The sequence below is a fragment of the Passer domesticus genome, chromosome 2, assembly GCF_036417665.1.
Source record: "Passer domesticus isolate bPasDom1 chromosome 2, bPasDom1.hap1, whole genome shotgun sequence".
In the NCBI taxonomy this organism is placed as follows: domain Eukaryota; kingdom Metazoa; phylum Chordata; class Aves; order Passeriformes; family Passeridae; genus Passer; species Passer domesticus.
In genome coordinates this window covers 17,134,849-17,153,062 of record NC_087475.1, presented here as the reverse complement: position 1 = coordinate 17,153,062, position 18,214 = coordinate 17,134,849, and the positions used below count along the sequence as shown (strand labels likewise).

General features: G+C 45.2%; 1 protein-coding gene across 3 annotated transcripts in view; it reads left to right on the top strand.

Annotated features, from left to right (window-relative positions):
- Positions 1-1,907: 1,907 nt before the first annotated feature.
- Positions 1,908-18,214, top strand: part of NHS (NHS actin remodeling regulator) — a 243,706-nt gene continuing 227,399 nt past the window's right edge. For 2 of the 3 annotated variants that reach the window (XM_064407589.1, XM_064407588.1), the window contains exon 1: positions 1,909-2,654. In XM_064407589.1, coding sequence (XP_064263659.1) covers positions 2,261-2,654 — 394 coding nt within the window. In that variant the 5' untranslated portion in view covers positions 1,909-2,260. Of the gene's footprint in view, positions 2,655-18,214 lie in introns of all 3 variants that reach the window. The other variant, XM_064407590.1, reaches the window with a different exon arrangement.

Sequence of the window (18,214 nt, the reverse complement as noted above, 5' to 3'; positions counted from 1 at the left end):
AAACAGGTTCATTCCTGTGTGGTTTGGTGCTGTGTGTTGTGCACTCAAGTCACGCAATTGTCATGGGACTAGTAGGGTCCCTAAGGTAAGCTCTACCTTTCCAAGCATGGGACAAAAAAAGAGACCATGGAGTCTGTGTAATGTGAAGTAGTAATAACAGACTGGGAAAAGTAAATAAAGAGGAAACACTGGCTTCTGGTAGCTTTGCTGAGGTTGAGTAAGGATATACTGCCAGAACCAAGGTGCTGTTTGCCAGGGAAGGAAGAGAACTGCGCAGCTCTTCTCCTGTCCAAGCTGATCAGAGAGTAGGTACAATTGAGAGGCTGTGGTAAGGTGCAATCTAAAATCCCACCCCTTTCAGCTTTTACCTGTTACCTATGGCTCAATTCACTGGCTTATCTTGCTCCTGAGGCCAAATGACTGCATGAGCTGATTTCCTCAGGGGTATCTCCTGCTCCTGCCTGGTAATGCTATACTGCTGTTTCTTGGCCCTTTTCTTGTGATCCCACATCAGTTTGGGCGGCTGCTCCTTTTCCTGAAGCGTTAAAACTTAACAGTTCCCCCCTGCTTTATGAATCTCAAGTGAAATATTAAAATACCTTTCAGTGACTTATAAATAACATATCATGACTCCCCCAGCTAGGAAGAGGAGTACAGTCCATGCTTCATTACAAGAGCTAAAAGCCTTCCAGCTGCAGAGGAAACTCAGCAATGTGGGGTACAAGTACCCCAGTGATTTTAGTAGTGGTTGATCTTGGGTCCAATAAATAGTTTTAGTACTGTTTGAGCACTGCCCCTGGACCTCTGTCAGCTCTCACATCCCTGCTTGCTCCCACTGGGTCACACTTGAATTTCAAGCCCCCAGGAATTGTGGGGAAGTGGTGCTGAGATTGGGAATGGCTCTGCGCCTTTTTCCCTGCCCAAGCATAGGGCTGGGACTCATTTCAAGCCAAGTCAGAAACCCGAGCTAAAGACCTGAGCTGACTTTGTGTCATGGTGTGGTCTTCCTTCCAGAGGCAAAGCGTGAAGGCACATGAATGATCCATGCCAAAAGCCAGCAGCAGGGCCAGCAAAGTTCATCAGCCCAGACTCTGATCTCTGTGAAAGCAGCTGTATCCCCCTCTGAACCTAAGCCTGTCCCAGGAGCAGGTCGGTGCCTCTGCAGAACGTGGGGTATATGTATCACCAGGCTGGCAGTGATGCTCTCTGTACTCAGGCTATTTGACCAGAGGTAATTAAAAGCTGCCTCTATGTGGTCATGTAATGACAGACTGTACCACAACACTCGAGTGCAAGGATGACAAGTTAAGGTCAAGTGGGCAAACAAGCTGCTGTTTCCAAACTGTGGAATGCCTGCATTTGCATCTGCCTGGACCTCCTTTTACAGCACCTCTTTCAGTGGAATTCACTACCGATCATTTAGAGTTTGTGTTCAGATTTCATGCCTGCTTGTTAGGCACGTTCACCTCTCACAAGTGTATGCACGCCAGCTGAGCTGTGCTGCATCAGAAGCAGCGCTCCTTGTCTGACGGGAACCCAGCTGTCCCCGACACCTCCTAAGAAGCCGGTGCCCAAGTGCACGCACCTGACTTCAGGAGTGCCACACCCCCCGCCGTGCCCCGGGAGGCGACACCAGTGGGCGGGCACCACCCTCCCGCAGCACCGGGGCCCTGCCGACTCGGGTTCCCTCCTGCCCCTCGAAGCAGCTTCTCTTTCACCTGAGCAGTGCTGTCCGCGGAGAGGAGAGGGGCTGGGCCGGCCCGAGGCGCAGAGCGTGCCCGGGGCCCGGCGGGGGCCGCCGCCGCCTCCGCCGCCCGCGCACGGCCCGGCGGCCGCCCCGCAGCGCCCCCCCGCGGCGGCGGCAGCGCGGCGCCGCCCCGGCCCCCGCCCCCGCCCCGCCGCTCGCCGGGCGGGAGGCTCGGCGGCTCGCTCCTCCTCGCGGCCGCGGGATTCCTGTCTCCGGGTTTTCGGGCCACCCCTTCACACCCGCCGCCGGAGCGGGACGGCGTGAGAGCGAGCGAGCGAGCGAGGCGGCGCGGATGTGCCCCGGCTCCCCGCGGCGGCAGCGGCAGCGGCGGATGCTCGGCGGCAGGGAGGGAGCGAGGCGATGAGCCGCCCGCCGGCGGCCGCCCGCGAGTGACGGCGGCGGGCAAGGAGCGGCGGCGGCGGCCAGGAGGAGAAGGACGAGGAGGAGGAGGAGGGCAGCGTTCCCCGCCAGTGCCCGCGGGAGCCCGGGAGAGCTCCGGCCGAGGGCTCGGCCATGCCCTTCGCCAAGCGGACCGTGGAGCCGCAGCGGCTGTGCCGGCGGCAGCCCGCCGCCTCCGTGCTGGAGGAGAGCTGGGGCGCGGAGCCGCCGCCGCGGGACCCGCCGCCGGAGGAGCCGGGAGCGGCGAGCGAGGGCGCCGAGGCGGCGGGCGGCGGGGAGAGGGAGGCGGCAGCGGTGCTGATGGTGCTGGACCTCTGCGCGGTCAGCAACGTAGCCCTGTCGCGGATCCTCCGACAGCTCTCCGACGTGGCCCGGCACGCCTGCACCCTTTTCCAGGAGGTCGAGGCTGACATCCAGGGTACCCACCGCCGCGTACGGGCGCTGCACGGCCGCATCGCCGGCCTCCAGGGAGCCGTGCGCGGCCTCGACCCCAAGCAGGAGGCAGTGCGTAAGTACCACGGAATGCGGGATGGATGGGGAGCACCGCGGCATGGATGGGGCGCACCGCGGGATGGATGGAGCGCACCGCGGCACGGGGCGCCCGGCGGGGAAAGCCATCCCCTGGCAACCTGCCGTGCAAAGTTTGGGGCCGGAGTCGGTGGGAAAGGAGCCCTGGCGGGGCAGCAGAGTGGGAAGGGAGCGGGCGGGCGCGGGTCGGGTCGGGTCGGGTCTGCGGGCGCCGCTGGGCGCCGCGGCGATGCCGGCGGGAGGGATGATGTCAGTGGTTTGTGCCTTACGTAAGGAGCTGGCTGGCGGGGCTCTCGGGACGCATCTTCTGCAGCCAAGGGTTTGGCCAGGGAGGGGGACGGGGTCTGTCAGCTGGGCGCCGGGGCTGATGGAGATGATCCGCCGCACTCGGGCATATTTGGGTTTTCTCCCTTTGCCGGCCTGTTCCCCTTCCCCGACAGATATCTTCCCCTTAGAAGTGTCTCTGAATTCCCGATCGAACGCTCTTTAGCAGAAATAATAAAACTGCTTCGTCGTTACCTAACTGTCGGGGCCATAAAATAAGGGAAGTTTGGCTAATGACTTCTTTCTGTTTAAAGAGTGGCCCTGAAGAGCGAAGAGGGGAGGGTGGAGAAGGGGGAGGAGGATAAAGATCAAGGCAATATAGAACTTGCGTTATGAGCAGTGCTTGAATCCTATTTCTTCTCCACCCAAACTATAAAAGCAGTGAAAAGCTCTGTAGTCCTAACAGCTGCTGATTTCTGCTGAATATGGCTCGTGTTCACAGCAGTGTAAAGATTTTGTGCTCTCGCTGGTGCATACGCTTCCCAAGCACTTGTGGATACGTGGGGTAGATAGATAGGGCTGTGGGTTGGAAGTCTGGAGTAGCAGAGATCGGTATTGGTTCTGACCTCTCAGTATTTGTTTCAGGAAAAGCAGTGGCTTGAAAGGAGAATTTGGCTTAGTTTTTGCCTTTTGCTGTACCCCTCTAAATCCTTAGTAGCTCCACTAAGTACAGCAAAGTGAGTTTACCCCAGGATAAGTAAGACCTTTTTCTAGGTGTTTTTTATAAATATGCCATTTAAAAAAATTGTGCTTTGGATTTCCTCCCCTTTGGAGCTTTGTGGAATATACGCAACTCTTGTAGGATCAGTGAAGCCGTCCTGATTAACAGAATCAAGCCTTAAGTGTTCAACGGTATTTAAGCTGCATACTCAGCATCTGTACAGTGACAGTGACTTCGCTGGGGATGTATTAATGTGCACCAACCATAGATGAGACCGAGGGAGATTTTTTGTGGTTTCAGGATGAGTGTGTAATCAGAGCAGAGTGCTTGGCTGTGATTGGAAACTGCAGTGAGAAGGAGGCTTGGCTGGACTAGTGAGGGAACTGTCTGAGGAAATGAAACTCCTCGTATCACATTCTCATCTGTTAGTCTTTTGAGCTGAGTAAGTGTGGGTATATACTATGTAAGTGAGAGCAGAGCTTAGCTGTTCTAATCTGTATGGCTTTTTTCTTTCTGGATTGTGCAAGTGCAGCTTGTTTGCAAATCACAGAGTAAAATCTTGATATTACAGCACAGTTATGTCATCTGCTTAATTAGAGAGTCTGGCTTTATCCCTGTGATGATAAATTTTTTTTAGTGTTTGTTTTTCTCTTAAATCCTTCTCTCTTTAAGAGGGGAGAAATTTTTGGTCACAATCTTCCCTGTGTTTGCCAGCTGTTCCTCCTTCCTCTTGTATACAGCACAGTGCCACCGATAGATCTGCAGGTGTCCCTAGGTCTGGTCAGCCAAGGGATCCTCCACAATTCTGGGCTTTGCCCCCACCCATCCTCCTGTAGGTGTGTGTCTTGCCTGCAGCTGCACAGCTGCTCACAGCACACCTCCCTGTCCTCATCACTTCTCTCCATGCAGTGCTGCACCACATCTTCCCTAAAGGTGAAAGGGATACAATCCAATCCAATGTACAGGAACAGTCAACTTGTTTGCCTCCTCTGGCTGCTTTTATTCCCCCTCCAGTGTTGGATCAGCAGAGCTGCATTTGCATAGTGCTGCATCTGAACATCTCAGCTGAGACCCAGAGCTGAACAGCACCACTCTACACATTATCTCCTCACATTCCCCCAAAATCCATACACCCCCAGAGCAATACCTCCCTTTGGCCTCCAGACTGCTCACTATTCCTGAGGGACAGATAAAACTGCCTGGCAGGGAGCTGCCCATCTTCCCTGTAGTGTATAATGATAGTGTGCTTTCTCCTCTCTGGGCTGACGCCTCCTCCTTCATTATTCCTTTCAGCAAGACTATGCTAATGTTTGTTTTATGCATGAAGTGCCTACATAATTCACTCCTGAAAGTATTACACTCAAGTTACTACACCCAGTTGTTTTTTTGAAACCAAGAGAGCAATCACAGGTGGTCACACATCTGCCCAGGACCTTATCAGCATCACATTAAGGCATACTGATTTCTATCTCCTGTGGTGAGCATGGAAATGATGGGATGGCCTCAGGGCTGTCTTTTGGCTGTCCAGCCCAAATTACACATCTAAGAATTATTCAGAACTGGCTGGAGGTTTGGACTCACAACCACAAGGAACAAGCTGGTGACAGGCATGCAGCCACCCCACCCATGGCATGACTGTAATGGCTGCATTGAGTTTATTGCATGTTATGAGTCTGGAGGGGCTGGGCTCATTGGTGCATTGACACTGTACTGGGATGTTAACTCCAGAACAGTGCAGCCCAACCACAAGTTTTTCAAGTATTCAGTTTAAAACTACGAGCCTATCTTGCCACAGTGAGACATTCTTCATATTCCAACTTCAAATGCAGTGCAGTGATTTGAGAATAATGGTGCTGGACACACCCCAGATATTGAGCTGTGACAGTGGAAGGTCTTTTTCTCCAGGCCTCATAAGCCAGCTGTATTCTGAGATTCCCCTGTGAACACTCAGGCTGCATTAGGAAAAGGAAATTATGGGCTAATGCTATCTCAAGAGCTATTGGAGCCAGTGGTTAGAGGGGCATTCCTTGCCCAGAATGCCATTCCTTGGCAATTGCAGAGGTGATACCAAGGGGAAGGGGAGCAGGAAAGGAGCTCTCTTGGAAATAGCATATAATACAGTTTTACAGTTTTTACAGTTTTGCATATAATACAGTAATGTTGTATATTATACAGAAAATTATGTATTATTATATTAAAACATCTATGTTGGATTCAGGGAATATTAACAAAGAATTAAAATTAATTAAAATTGGCATTTTTCCAGTAATGCTTAGCACTACTGCTGTCATTTTCACGAGGCCTTAACATTCTCAGCTCTGTTGGTCTTGCAATGGTGAACATTTGCAAGTATGTGTATATTGTGCTTTAAGAAAAGTATTTAAAGTCCTCTACTAAGCTGCTGGTAAAGGTATTTACCTATGTGTTGCCCTTTGTTTTTGTCACTGTTCTGTGTGATTGGAAAACTTTGTTAGGCACAATAAAGAATGGATTCTGGGCAGTTGCAAGCAGGTCATCTTCAAAAACTCAAGGTCCCTCACCTCTGCCTCTCCAGATGCTGCTTGTCCTTTCATCTTTCTTTTAAGCCTCTGGCCAGCCAGCATCTTGCAAATATGAATTCTTTCCTGTCCTCTGAATGTAAGAGAAACAATGGTGAGAAATGCTTTCCTCTTCAGCTCCTGAACCAACTACTTTGCCCTTCTGCCACTCCACTGCTTTTCATCGTGAGCAGTTCCAGAGTATGTTTCTAAAGCAGAAACATGAGGGAATAACATGATTGTTGTCAGTCTGGATGTTGCTTAGAGTATTCTTGTTGGCAGCAAGAGAACTGAGCAGTGTGGTCCTGCCCAGTTTTATTATTAGATGCTTGATTATCTTGGTAATACGGAAACATCGAAGTGCTGGACTAGTGTGTAACTTGGGACTCAGTGCCTCCGTGGTTATTTGGAAAGATGATTTCTCAGTCTAGGGGACTAGAGATCTGGCAGTTTAAGTGGAATATTGTACTTTACAGAAACTGATGATGTAAGCCATCTTGCTTTCTGAATAATAGGCAACAACTGGGCAGCAGATTTTGAAAGCCCTAGCTAATGAGATCCTTTTTGCACCCTGGCATCCCAGAGAATTCCACACATTCCAGACTTTTTTTCAAAAGCATCAATGTGTTACCAGTAGCCAATCTTTCTAAAAGCTGTATGGTTTCCAGAAGTTGCCTGCTGTATCTTCATTGCTCCGCTTTTCCGTTCCTGATTTTGCTATTTGCTAAGTTAGTGATGGAGCTGCTTCCAAGTGTGGGGATCTCCCGTGTTACTCTGCTCTTCAGAGGCCCTTGGATCTCTACAGTGAGCTCCTCGGTAGGATTTTCTTTTTTCCTGAAGTGTCAGTATTGAGATAAAAGACAGCTCTGAACTGATTCTTTATAATTTTAGGCTTTGCATTAGTTTATTCTGTTTGATTGAAGTTGGCTACTGAGAACAGCCTGGCAAGTTTCACTCTTGCTTTTAGTCCCTTTCCTTGTGCTTTTTAGGTGGTTTTGGTTTGATTTTGTTTGGTTTGGGGTTTTTGTTAGTGTGGCTTTTAACCACACTGATATAATGCTTTTCTGTTTGGGTTTTGAGCACTTCAGGGAAATGTTTAATCCCTTATAAGGTTTTCATGTATTTTCTGCCACAATCCTAACATTTTTACAAAGCATATATTGGAGCCAAAGCTCATCAGAAAATGCACCTCCTCCTCCTTGACTTAATGTGCTGAAGTCTCAATTGCTGTTGAAATGTAATCAAGAAATTGTCATGCTTCCATCTCAAAATTCAATTGCATTGTAAGGTCATCCCAGGCTTAGGATTGGTGAGCATCCTTGCAGAGATCTTCAGGGAGGTACATAAGACCTTAAGAGTAGATGCATCTTGAAAGAAAAAAAGCATCCATGTTGGGAAGATAAGTGTTGCACTTTATCTCAGCTTCTCAAGAGCCTTGAGATTCAAAGTGCAATTTTCATTGTATGGATTTTCTGTGGTACTGAGGTGCAGCTCCATGGCTTGGATACATTTACGTAAAAATATCTCCGATACTGCTGGAGACAAAACAGAAGAGACTTCTAGCTTCCTTTAACTTTGTATTATTGTCCTTTATAGTTAGTGAGCCTAAGTGTGAGGGTAGTTACACTTTTAGAGGTGCACACTAATGTAACCTGGGGGACATGAAGCAAGAGGATGAATTCAGAGCTCCCTTTGTACACTGAAATTATATTAATTGGCAAGTCTTTGTTGAGTGCAGAATAAAACCCCCAAAGAAAAGCAGCTGTACACTGGATACAGTAATCCATCACTTTCAGCTTTGTTTCCTTTACCTGTCTGAATGGAATGACACAACCTCTTCACTTGTCATTTTGGAGAAGGAGAAAGGCTTTTGGCTTTACTTGCCAGGTTTGGTTTGTTGGTGTTGTGTTGGTCACTGTGTAGTCATTTGTGTCACAGAACTCACCTCTCTGGTACACTTGCCTGTAGTTTGCCCATGAATGTAAATAACCCAAGCTGTGGGTGTGGGAATGTTTGAGAATTTCCTGAGTGCCTGGTATCTTCTAAATGCAGAGGATTGATGGCACATTAGCAGAGTGGAAAGGAGAGGGAGGCCAAAGCATGGGCTTTCCTTCTACCTTTACTGCTGTCAGAACAACAAAGGGACAGAGGAAGAAAAACCTGCTCATTTAAGGATCCCATCCCCACTTTACCTTAACATTATTAGAGCACTATTAGCTAGAGTACTGTCGTTTAGCAGAAAAATGCCTTATCTTTGTTTACAACATGGTGATAGAAGACGTTTAACACAGGAACACAACCATTCAGAGGCTTTGCTTGAGGTATTTTTTTCTCACGCATTTAGTATGTGATAAAAGGTAATGGGATGGAATTTGTCAGGTGGCTTTGGCAGAGATGTAAGTTTTTGAAAGTTGGGTTTGTCACTTTCAGTCCTGTTAGCTTGTGGAATGCAGACTCTGGTCTCGTTGCAGATAAAAGCATAGTCTAAAATCCTTTGTCCTGCCAAGGCCAGTGAGATGCTCATTGGCAAGGCTCTGAGAGCTCAGTGCTCAGGTAGACTCACTAGACTTTGGCACAGCCTGGTAACAGATGAAGAGCAGAAAGCAGTGGTTTTCCTCCAAAGCCATTCCCTGTTATACTGGTGTAAGTCTTCTAGAGTTTTGCTGAGTGTACTTTTCTTGGTCTTCCACTGGTGTAGCTCAGAAAGCCTTTGCCTGTTCTATAGCTCCTTGCTTATTATTCCACAAATAGTACTTAAGCTAATGTACCAGGTTTGAATGTTTGGGGATTTGGTTGATAGATGGAGAGCCTGCCAGTTAAAAAAAACCAAAACAAATCAAAAAAACATTCAGTGCTCAATTTCCATCTCACTGCAGCTACACAGCTGTGTAATATCATAGTAGTTACTGCAGCTTCTTTCTGGCTCATGCTCAAGGGCCAAGCAAGAGTCTCCAGTGGGCTTATTAGAAATTCTGATGGAAATGTTTTAGCTCCTTTAAAAACCAATGAGATCTCTTTTACACAGGAGCAAAGCTGCAGAGAAAATAGAACCAGACCTGTAAGAGACATGAACTTACTGTGGATCTAAGGGTTTAACAGAAATTGTTCCTACAGCCCCTTTTAAAACTCCATGCTTCTATTTAAAAGCCTTAATAGCATAATGTTTGTGTTCATACAGAAACATAAGATGGATGTTCCAGTGAAATCAATGGAGTCATTCCTACTTTTGGTTAATTTCCCTGCTCATACAGGGGAGATAAGGTGATTAAGAAATAAACGGACTCTGGTAACTTGCTGAGGGTGTGGGGAGGTCATTCACCTGTTGATTCAGACGCATAAGAGAAAGTAATTTTCCTTTTTGAAAGATTAAGGGCCTGGAGTGTTTCCAAAAAACTCTTGCACAGTTCTCAAATGTCCTTGGACTGAGGGAAGGACTTGCAGGAAGGAAATATAAATACCCAATTTCAGGATGCCACTCGGCTGCTGTTTTGAATCAGCAGAATCAGGTTTTGTTGGCATTTCTTACATAGGTTTACCTGTTCTGAGGCTTCAGTTCTGAGGATCGGATTAGGCTGATCTGGCAGAGATGTGCAAAGGTGCAGAAAAAGAATGGGAACAGTCCTTACTGATCCCTGCCATGAGCCAGTCCCAACCTCTTCTTCTCCATTCAGACAAAAGCAGATTTCTGAAGTGTCTGTTTAAAAGCAGCACCTGGTTCTTCCTCTCTCCAAACTGGACAGCAAAAGAGATCGGGTGCAGGGGAGGGACAGCTGTTTAAAAAAGCCCCTGATCTGACACATTTCCTTCAACCATGTACCTAAAGCAAGCAGATACCCCAGGAAACTTAATAGCAATGTTGTAATCTCCACAGTGGGGAAAAAATAAGGCCAGTTGATGTGAGTAATACATGTGTGTGTTTTAAATGCATTGTTGCAAGGTTGCGTGGTCGCCGGAGTCAGAGAGCTGGGATTTCTCAAAAGCCACTCTTTCCAATCGCTTGGCATCTCCATGTAATCAGAGGCTGACATCAGACTCTCGATTGGAACTACTTGAGCTATTAGGCTGTGAAGAGCAGAACTCTCTGTGTTACCCAGTGTGTATGAGGGGGGAAGGTTTTTTTCACTTCCTTTGATGTATTAGCATCAAGAGAGGGAGTCTTCGCTTCATTCCTAATTGCTTCTCGTCTTTGAATTTATATACCAATATGTAAGTAACTGCAAAGGGAGATAGGAGAATTTATAAAAAGTTCAAAAAGGCAGGGCTTAAAGCATGATTAAAATAAAAGATAGCATAGTGTGTATGCTGTTTTTAGCTGAAATATCTCTCTAGAATACTTTCCATTTACATTCTCATTATATCTAACTGCTTCTAATGCACTGCTTAGTTTAACAACTGGCATGTTTTTGGGGTAGATTTTATAGTAGATATACACCCACTGTGTTCTTAACTTGAGACTTTAAATTGCAGTATCTGTGTTGGACAATCTTTTCTTATACCTTCTTGGCTGAAGGCAGGAAAAAAGCAATACTGATAGGATCCTAATTAAGCCTGTAGTCTTATTATACCAGGAGCTGTGTGCTTGAAATGCTGCTCAGTTCAATGAGTGCTGCGTGGCACTGCCATGTTAAGTCCCAGCAGAGAGTGACATACTTTTTTTTTAATAAGATCACTGTAATTCTCACAAAGCCACCATGGTTTTCTCTTTCTTTTCAGCTGCCAAGGCAGTTGGACTTTGAACTACAGCCACTCAGACCGAGTCCCTGAGAAAGTTTGGAGGAGACGTCTTGCGAGAGTGTGCATGTGATTAAGGGGAATGAGCATGTGTTTGTGCTATAAATATGCACAGAATCTTCAGGCCTCTGCAGCTTTTCTCCCTGCCTTCTCAAAGTGTTTTTTGTTATCTTGACAATGTTTGAACAGACTTTTAAGTTGACCTGGACAGAGGGTGAGCTGGGGGGAAAAAGGTGCTAATCCTTCTTGAAGATGTGTGTATCAGTGGCTACAGAATTGGGTCATTCTTAGGAGCAGAATATGTAAGGTGCACTGAGAAATTCCAGAAGCTTTGGATTGCTTTAAAGGCAAAACTGGGCTCTCTGTGCATGCTCATTTTTTCCTGATTTTTTTTTCTTTCCCAAAAAGGCATTGCCAAGCATTGTTCTCTTCAGAAGCCATGTCCATGGTTGCAGAAATCAGATGTTCTGAATGATGAAATTCAAGATAGGCAGCAGTAACTTGCTCTGATGCTCAGAGGCAAACTTTTTAAAGATGCTATACATGTTTCACTGCATCCAGTACTTAGTGATATGTGATAAGGGGTGATTTAATTTTAAGTGAAACAAGAGATTAATTATGATTTAATGCTTACTATGCAAATCAGAGTAAGTCCAAAGAATGGATACTACCCAGTTCTATCATTTTTTTTTCCCTGTAAAGTTTATTAATTGCAGGAAAAAGAAGGCTAGTTCTTGTCATAGGCATGGTCTTTTCTTTGGTGAAGTGGTTTTTGGTTAAGTGTTGTGTACAGGAGGAGAGTCAGGAGATATATCTTAATTAATTTCTAAGAAAAGAAATAATATATCATGGATTGACCACTGACTTTCACATGCCCAGCCTCAACCCTAGAAACTGCATAGCTCTGCACAGCCCAAATTTTTAATGCAAGCTTTTTTTTTGTATTTTTGGGGGGGGGGGATGACTTTCTCATGCTTATGCAAACCCCCTTCTGATTGGTTCTTCTGCTCCAGGCTGTGCTAAACTCAGCTCCTCTGGCCCTCCTCTACCCCAGCAGATGAAATCACCACAGAGGCTCCTATCTCAGCACACTGAGGAGATCTCATCTCCCCTCCTGTGTTGACTGTTCTTGCAGCAAGTATTGCTGCAGGAGCCTGAGGTCTTGGTCTCTGCAGAAAATTGCCTGAAGCCTTGCACACGGTTAGCATACCAAAGACAAATTTTCCCCATAAGTTGGATTATTCTGGCAGAACTGTTTTAGCCTTGTTTCTTATCCAAAACAAGTATTAAGGAATAGCACATTCTGTGTGTATAGCAGAGAAGGGGGTGGGTGTGCCTGGGTATCTCACACCAGCCATTCAGAAATTTTATATTTGTTACTCAGCTACAATTTCAACTACATTGCCACAATGTAGAGATCATGAAAGAGGCTGCCAGGTAAAGGAGAGGACAGATTATTCCTACTGCATTTGGAGGAAGGTCTTGTTCTTTATTAGATATGAGAAAATCCACTGGGGAAGGAATCCCATATAAATGTACCAATCCACTTGGAGCTCACGTTTACTTCAGTGTGAAAGTCAGTCTTTGCATGGCATAAAAGCTGGACAAAACCAGGCTTCATTAGTTCCACTGTTTGCAAACCTGGTTGTTCGTATTCCTATTTCCCCTCCAGAATTGCTGATTATTTATTTTCAATTTCAGTATTGTTTTTTTGAAACTTATGCTTTGGATGACTTTTGTGCCATCCTATCCTTTGCTCCTCTGCTCGTGGTGGTTCCACAGGGCTATGCTTTTACTTCTGTCTTAATAGCACAGACACTGCCCCCTCACTCCCTTTGTGGTGTGAATGAACAGTATTAATTTTTACAACTGTGGTTTATTCTCCATTGATTATCTTTAATGTGGTGCTGTCTTGTTCAGTTAATAAACTACCTGCAAAGATGTAATTATCCCCCTCCCCCAAACATAACCTCCTTTTAATAGATGTTGTAAATGCACTCATTGTGCCTGGCACATTAAAAGCACTGGTTTAAGTTCCTGTACTTTCAAATTGCACTGTAGCTGAAGTGTATTTTGTGGCAATCATTACTCTGCTAATATTCTAAAATAAGTATCACTACTTCATTACTTCTGTAGTATTTTTAGGCCTCTGTTACAGCTGCCACAGGCTTGATTTAGCCTTGGTTCCAAGGCAGAGTTTGGATAGGCTGTGCTCTGGACGAAACCCTCCTAAGGGAGACTAGGAGGCTCACCTGAAGGTTTATCATTAATTATGGATCTCTGTTAGTTGATGTGAATCAGCATCCAGATTGAAGTATGACCTAGGGTATTTATCCAGTTTGTGCTGTAAATATTTTTAGGGACCTCTGTCAATACACCCAGAATTTAGAGTATGATTCTCTTTCAGATCCAACAATAAAATCATGTGCCTACAGGCACATATGAAAATGAACACCTGTATTTGAGAACTGCTGTGTCTGTAAATGAATGAATGGGTTACAGCTACATTCAGCAGCTATAATGTGCCTGTTCATTTATGAAATTGTCCAAGTGGAACTGAACACAAATTATTAGTGTAGATTAAAAGTATCTTTCATTTATCTGCCTGTTCCTAAGAACCCAGTAGAATGGCAATTAGTTAAAGAAAATAAGAGGGTACTGCAAAATATCATAGCTCAGGCTGATTATTTCCTTTCTGAGTCTTGTTTGGCTTTAGATGTGTCTTGATAAGCAGCATCTTGGACTGTGAGACTAAAAGGTTTGGCCACCATAAAATAAGCAAGTGTGCCCATTTTTGTGCAGACCTTTTTGAATGACAATTGAAATAGGTTTTCCTCAATGAGGAAGAAAAACAAGAGGTTCTTCCTCAGAATTCTGTGTGTCACTAGAGGAGGAACAACTTTGTGTACACACACACACACACACGTATATACAGATATACAGAAAGAAATGCTTATCTAGATAATGGAAGAAGACCAGTGGAAGGATCGGACAAGGTCGTCTTGGTCACTGGGATTAGGAAAGTCTGATGAATGGGAGAAGAAATTTACAGCGATATTAGCAGCAAACTGGTCAAATGAGAGAAAATATTTAGTACTCCACCTCTCATTACATAGGTAAAAGTTGAAGGTAATTGATGTATCTTGTTTTTTGCTTGTTTTGACTTTGCATCTTCATCCAAAAGCATCTCATGGTTGAGTTCACTTCCTTGCCGTTCCCTCCTTCTCTCAATGGAAGATAAGTTTGGACACAGAGACTGTGATGTTGTTGATGGAAACTCTTCTACTGCATGTAATTGGAGATCAGAAGTGAGATACATCTTGCTTAGAGATGTGGAAATTCTACTGTTTGGTACTCGCATACTTGCAAGAGTAAAAACTTTGATTTTGAATGAACTGCCCCTGCTATATTACAGCAAAGGTTGAAAAATAAAATTAAAACATAGTAAAGCCAAGTTAATGAAATAAAATCTTCCAGGAAAACAGATGGGTAAGTGAAAGGTAAAGTGATGCAAATCTGGGTCATAGGGTGGACTTGATGATCTCAAAAGGTCTTTTCCAATCTAGTTCATTCTGTGATTCTGTGATGCAGTGTCATGTGCAGATGCACTAAAGGAATGTGTTGTATTTGTTTTCACAAAGAGGTGAAACCCGTGCCTTTGTTCCCTTTTGAGACAGTCCAACCTTGGGCTTGTTAAATATGTCTCTACAGAAGTTGGCACATACTGACCTTGTTTGCTGCAGTCTGCTCTTCTGTAGCTTCTTGGTTCTAGTGACGTGAGCCAGATGGACACAGCCCTAGAGCTGAATGTTGGATAGCATAATTAAGTGCTCTAGCATTGAAGGCTGGAGCTGACTGAGACAAACTTTGGCTGATATTACAATATTTCTTTGTCCAAGTTACATCTCCAGTGTCAAAGTAATTCCTATTTTTCCTTTCAGATGATACTCCTTGGGTATGAGGATGCTGAATTATACACCAATTTTATTTTCATTGACATAATACAGACTTCTTTCTCCTACTTGCCCCGATAGCGCTACAGGAACATTTTGCAAATTTGTAGAGCTTGTGGAAGCTCACCTGAATTTTCCTTTCATATCTGTACAGCCTTTTTTCTGCTATGTTTTGGAGTCATGGTGGTCAGTTTTGAGTATCATGTGAATTCTGCTCCCTGGAAGCCCCATGTCAGTGTGGTCCTGGCCAAGCACGTTGTGGACATTGGAATTGGTTTATGAGGAAACACAGCAAATAGCTTTTAGGTGGACTCTGCTGCTATCAGTCAGTGGTTGGTAGGTGTGTAGAGCAGACTCAGACCCATCCAGGTGCTGAACTCCTCTTGAGTGAGGTGGGAATGTTTAGTTTTGCAGGCTGGAACTGAGAAGGAGGATCCAGTGGCTAAAATGCTACTGCCTAGGGGACCTGGATTCATCCACTGACTTTCCATGACAGCTTAGGGGGAGGTTGTTAGTGCCATTCAGATTACCAAGTTTTAGCACTCTAAACTTTGGGCCATCCATCCTGTTCAAAGGTGAGCCTGTCTTTCACTCTTGAGCAGAGGAGTTTCTAGTTCAGACTCTAGATGAGTCCCTTAAGTTCTGTGAATGTCACAGTGTGAAGTGGGTACTGCCACAGGCTTTTTGTCACTCTCTTCTCAGGTCTGTGGCAGAGTGACAGCACATCCTTCCTCTCAGAGGAGTTATCTCACAAGCAGTGAGAGCAAGTTGGGTTGTGGGGTGATAGATCCACGACACACAGACCTGTTTTGTAAATGACAGGCAGTCTGCAAGGCTCAGACCCTTCCACATGAGGAGTGCTTCTGTCCCTCGTGAGCAAATGCTTTCAGGTGCCATATGAAGGCAGTATCCCCAGGTGGGATTCTTCAGTCTTACTTTTCAGCAAGCAGGAGTCCTTGCAGGCTAGAACTGAGGATATCTGCAGGCCTTACTCTGTGAGGACTAACCTTAGGCTGGGCTGAGTTTGCAATTGCCAGTCTTTCTTTTGAGGTCTGGCTCATAGAGGAGACTGAGCTTTCTTAGATTACAGACAGTTTGTCCTGGTTAATTACAGTCATGTACAGATGAGGTTTTACCTTGGGACTTGGTTTAATTAAAAAATGGTCCTGGGAAGTTTATTAAACATCTATGTTCTATCTGGGTGCCAAGTTCTAACGCTGGTTTTCTTCAGGTGCTCTCCCAGCTTCAGTCAAAAAAGGCCACCTGAACCTGACATCTGCACTAATGAAAGGGGAGGGAGGACAGACTGTCATTCTCTGTCCAGCCAGGTTTGAGCCTGGCAGCTCATTTTTCACAGCTTGGGCTTGTGTCCGGGCTTTGGGGAAAGGTTTTTGCAGGTAGTAGTGTCAGAGGAAAAGCTGCACTGCAGAACCTAATGCTTGCCCTGTGTAGTGGAAAAATCCCGATCACGCATGTGAAATGTGGACTTGGAGGAACTTCGTGTGGGTGGTCTTGTTTTTACTCTTTCTGCCCCCCCTTCCTCTCCCTTCCTGCTCACGTATGCTGAAGTCTGTCATCTATTTAACTTGAGCTTTTCTAATAATCCTAGATAATATGCAACGAAAACAATAACAAGGTGCCTGGATATACAATCCCTCTGAACTGTAGAAGCCACAAGATCTTAGACATTCTTTTTGTTAGTACTGACTTGTGAGAGACCTAGCACTCCATGATGCCCATCTGTTAGCAGCATGTTTAAATGTGATTAATGAGAAAGTTGCAAGAATTGCAATAGCTTTTGCTACTCTACAAGAGAATCTGTCACTGTTAATCTCATGCAGTATTAAAAGCTTAATATAGTAAATCTAATGTTATGGAAAGCTGTAGCTTCACTTTTGTTACCATCACCTTAGTGTATTATTAAACTACTATTAGCTTTTCCTCTGTAGTTCACAAGCATAGAGGGAGTGTAAATATCATGCAAATGCAGAAGAATATTTAAATGATCGTTTGTATGAAGTCTATCAAGAAAGAGATGCTCCAGCATAAAAGGGCTTTGGACAACATTAGGTTTGATTGTTATTTCGACACAACATGGTGTGTTAGAAGTCAGCCCTTTCCCAAAATGCTGGTGGAGACTGGGAAAGTCACAAGCAATGTCCTGATGTGGTTGTTCTTTGCTGTGCCTTGGTAGACATGATTTACCCACCCACAGCAGTAGACCTACCTCATTAGTAGTTTAATCAGAACTGTTGCATCTTTAACAGACAACAGGCAGGAGAAGCAGTGTTGTGGCACAAGCAGGGACAGTCTTCTGGAGCAGGCTGACACTTCAGGGAGCAAATAGGGGAGGACCCAGGGAAGGAAAATTACTTGTTTAATTGCTTGTTGGAAAAGATCAAAGAAACCATAATGAGTTAGTATCTTTTTTTTTTTAAAGGAAATTTCAGAAGAGTGATTCAATTAAATAGTAGTTTACTCAAGATCTGCAGGTGGCTTGTAAAGTGTAATCATATCCCCCTTACCTTTTAAACCCAGATCTACAGCTTTGTTCATTTTAGTGGAGGTGGAGATCTCCATTCTTCTATTTACAGTGGCAGTTTGGTAGATGAGAGGGCTTGTTATAAAACTTCTTGGTTTATGGCATGATTATAAGGTGCTTTTGTTTCCAGCAGGGACAGCAATAGTTTTGGTTAAGACATTTCAAAACTGTTTGCAGTCTTCTTGTAAGATCATTGGGCACTGTAGGACAAATTGAGACCTGCCTTTGAGTGAAACACCCCCTCGCTCCATCATGCACAGCATCTTCACAGCTGCCAAGCAGCTTGTCCACTTCCACTCATTCCAAAAAGTCAAAATCAGATCAGATAGAATAGTGCTGTCAAAGGGGTAGTTACAGAATATATATAGTTGCAGAAATCAGACTGGACTCTGTGGGATTTTCTGGTTCTTCCATGTGCCCCTCTATAATCCAGTCTTTGAAGCATTTAAGAGCTTGAGGTGCCATGATTAAAAGCTTCAAGGACCATGCTTTTTCATTTACCCTCTAAAAGGACAGGCATCAAGTCCACTGCTCTGAGCCATTAGGAAGACTTTCGGGGAAGATTGCTTGTCAGTCAGACTGAGTGCAGCAAAGGGGCTTTCTCCCTTGTACATAGTTGAAGTGAAACTGTTAAATTTGGTCCCTGAGGGCTGTTGTGGCACACCCTGCACCTGTGAGTCTCATTACTGCTCCTGCTCTTTGTCCTGTGAATTGAAGAGTGACACCCAGTGTCCTCCATCCATTGTGAATTGAAGAGTGATGCCCAGTGTCCTCCATCCATTCTCGACAGGA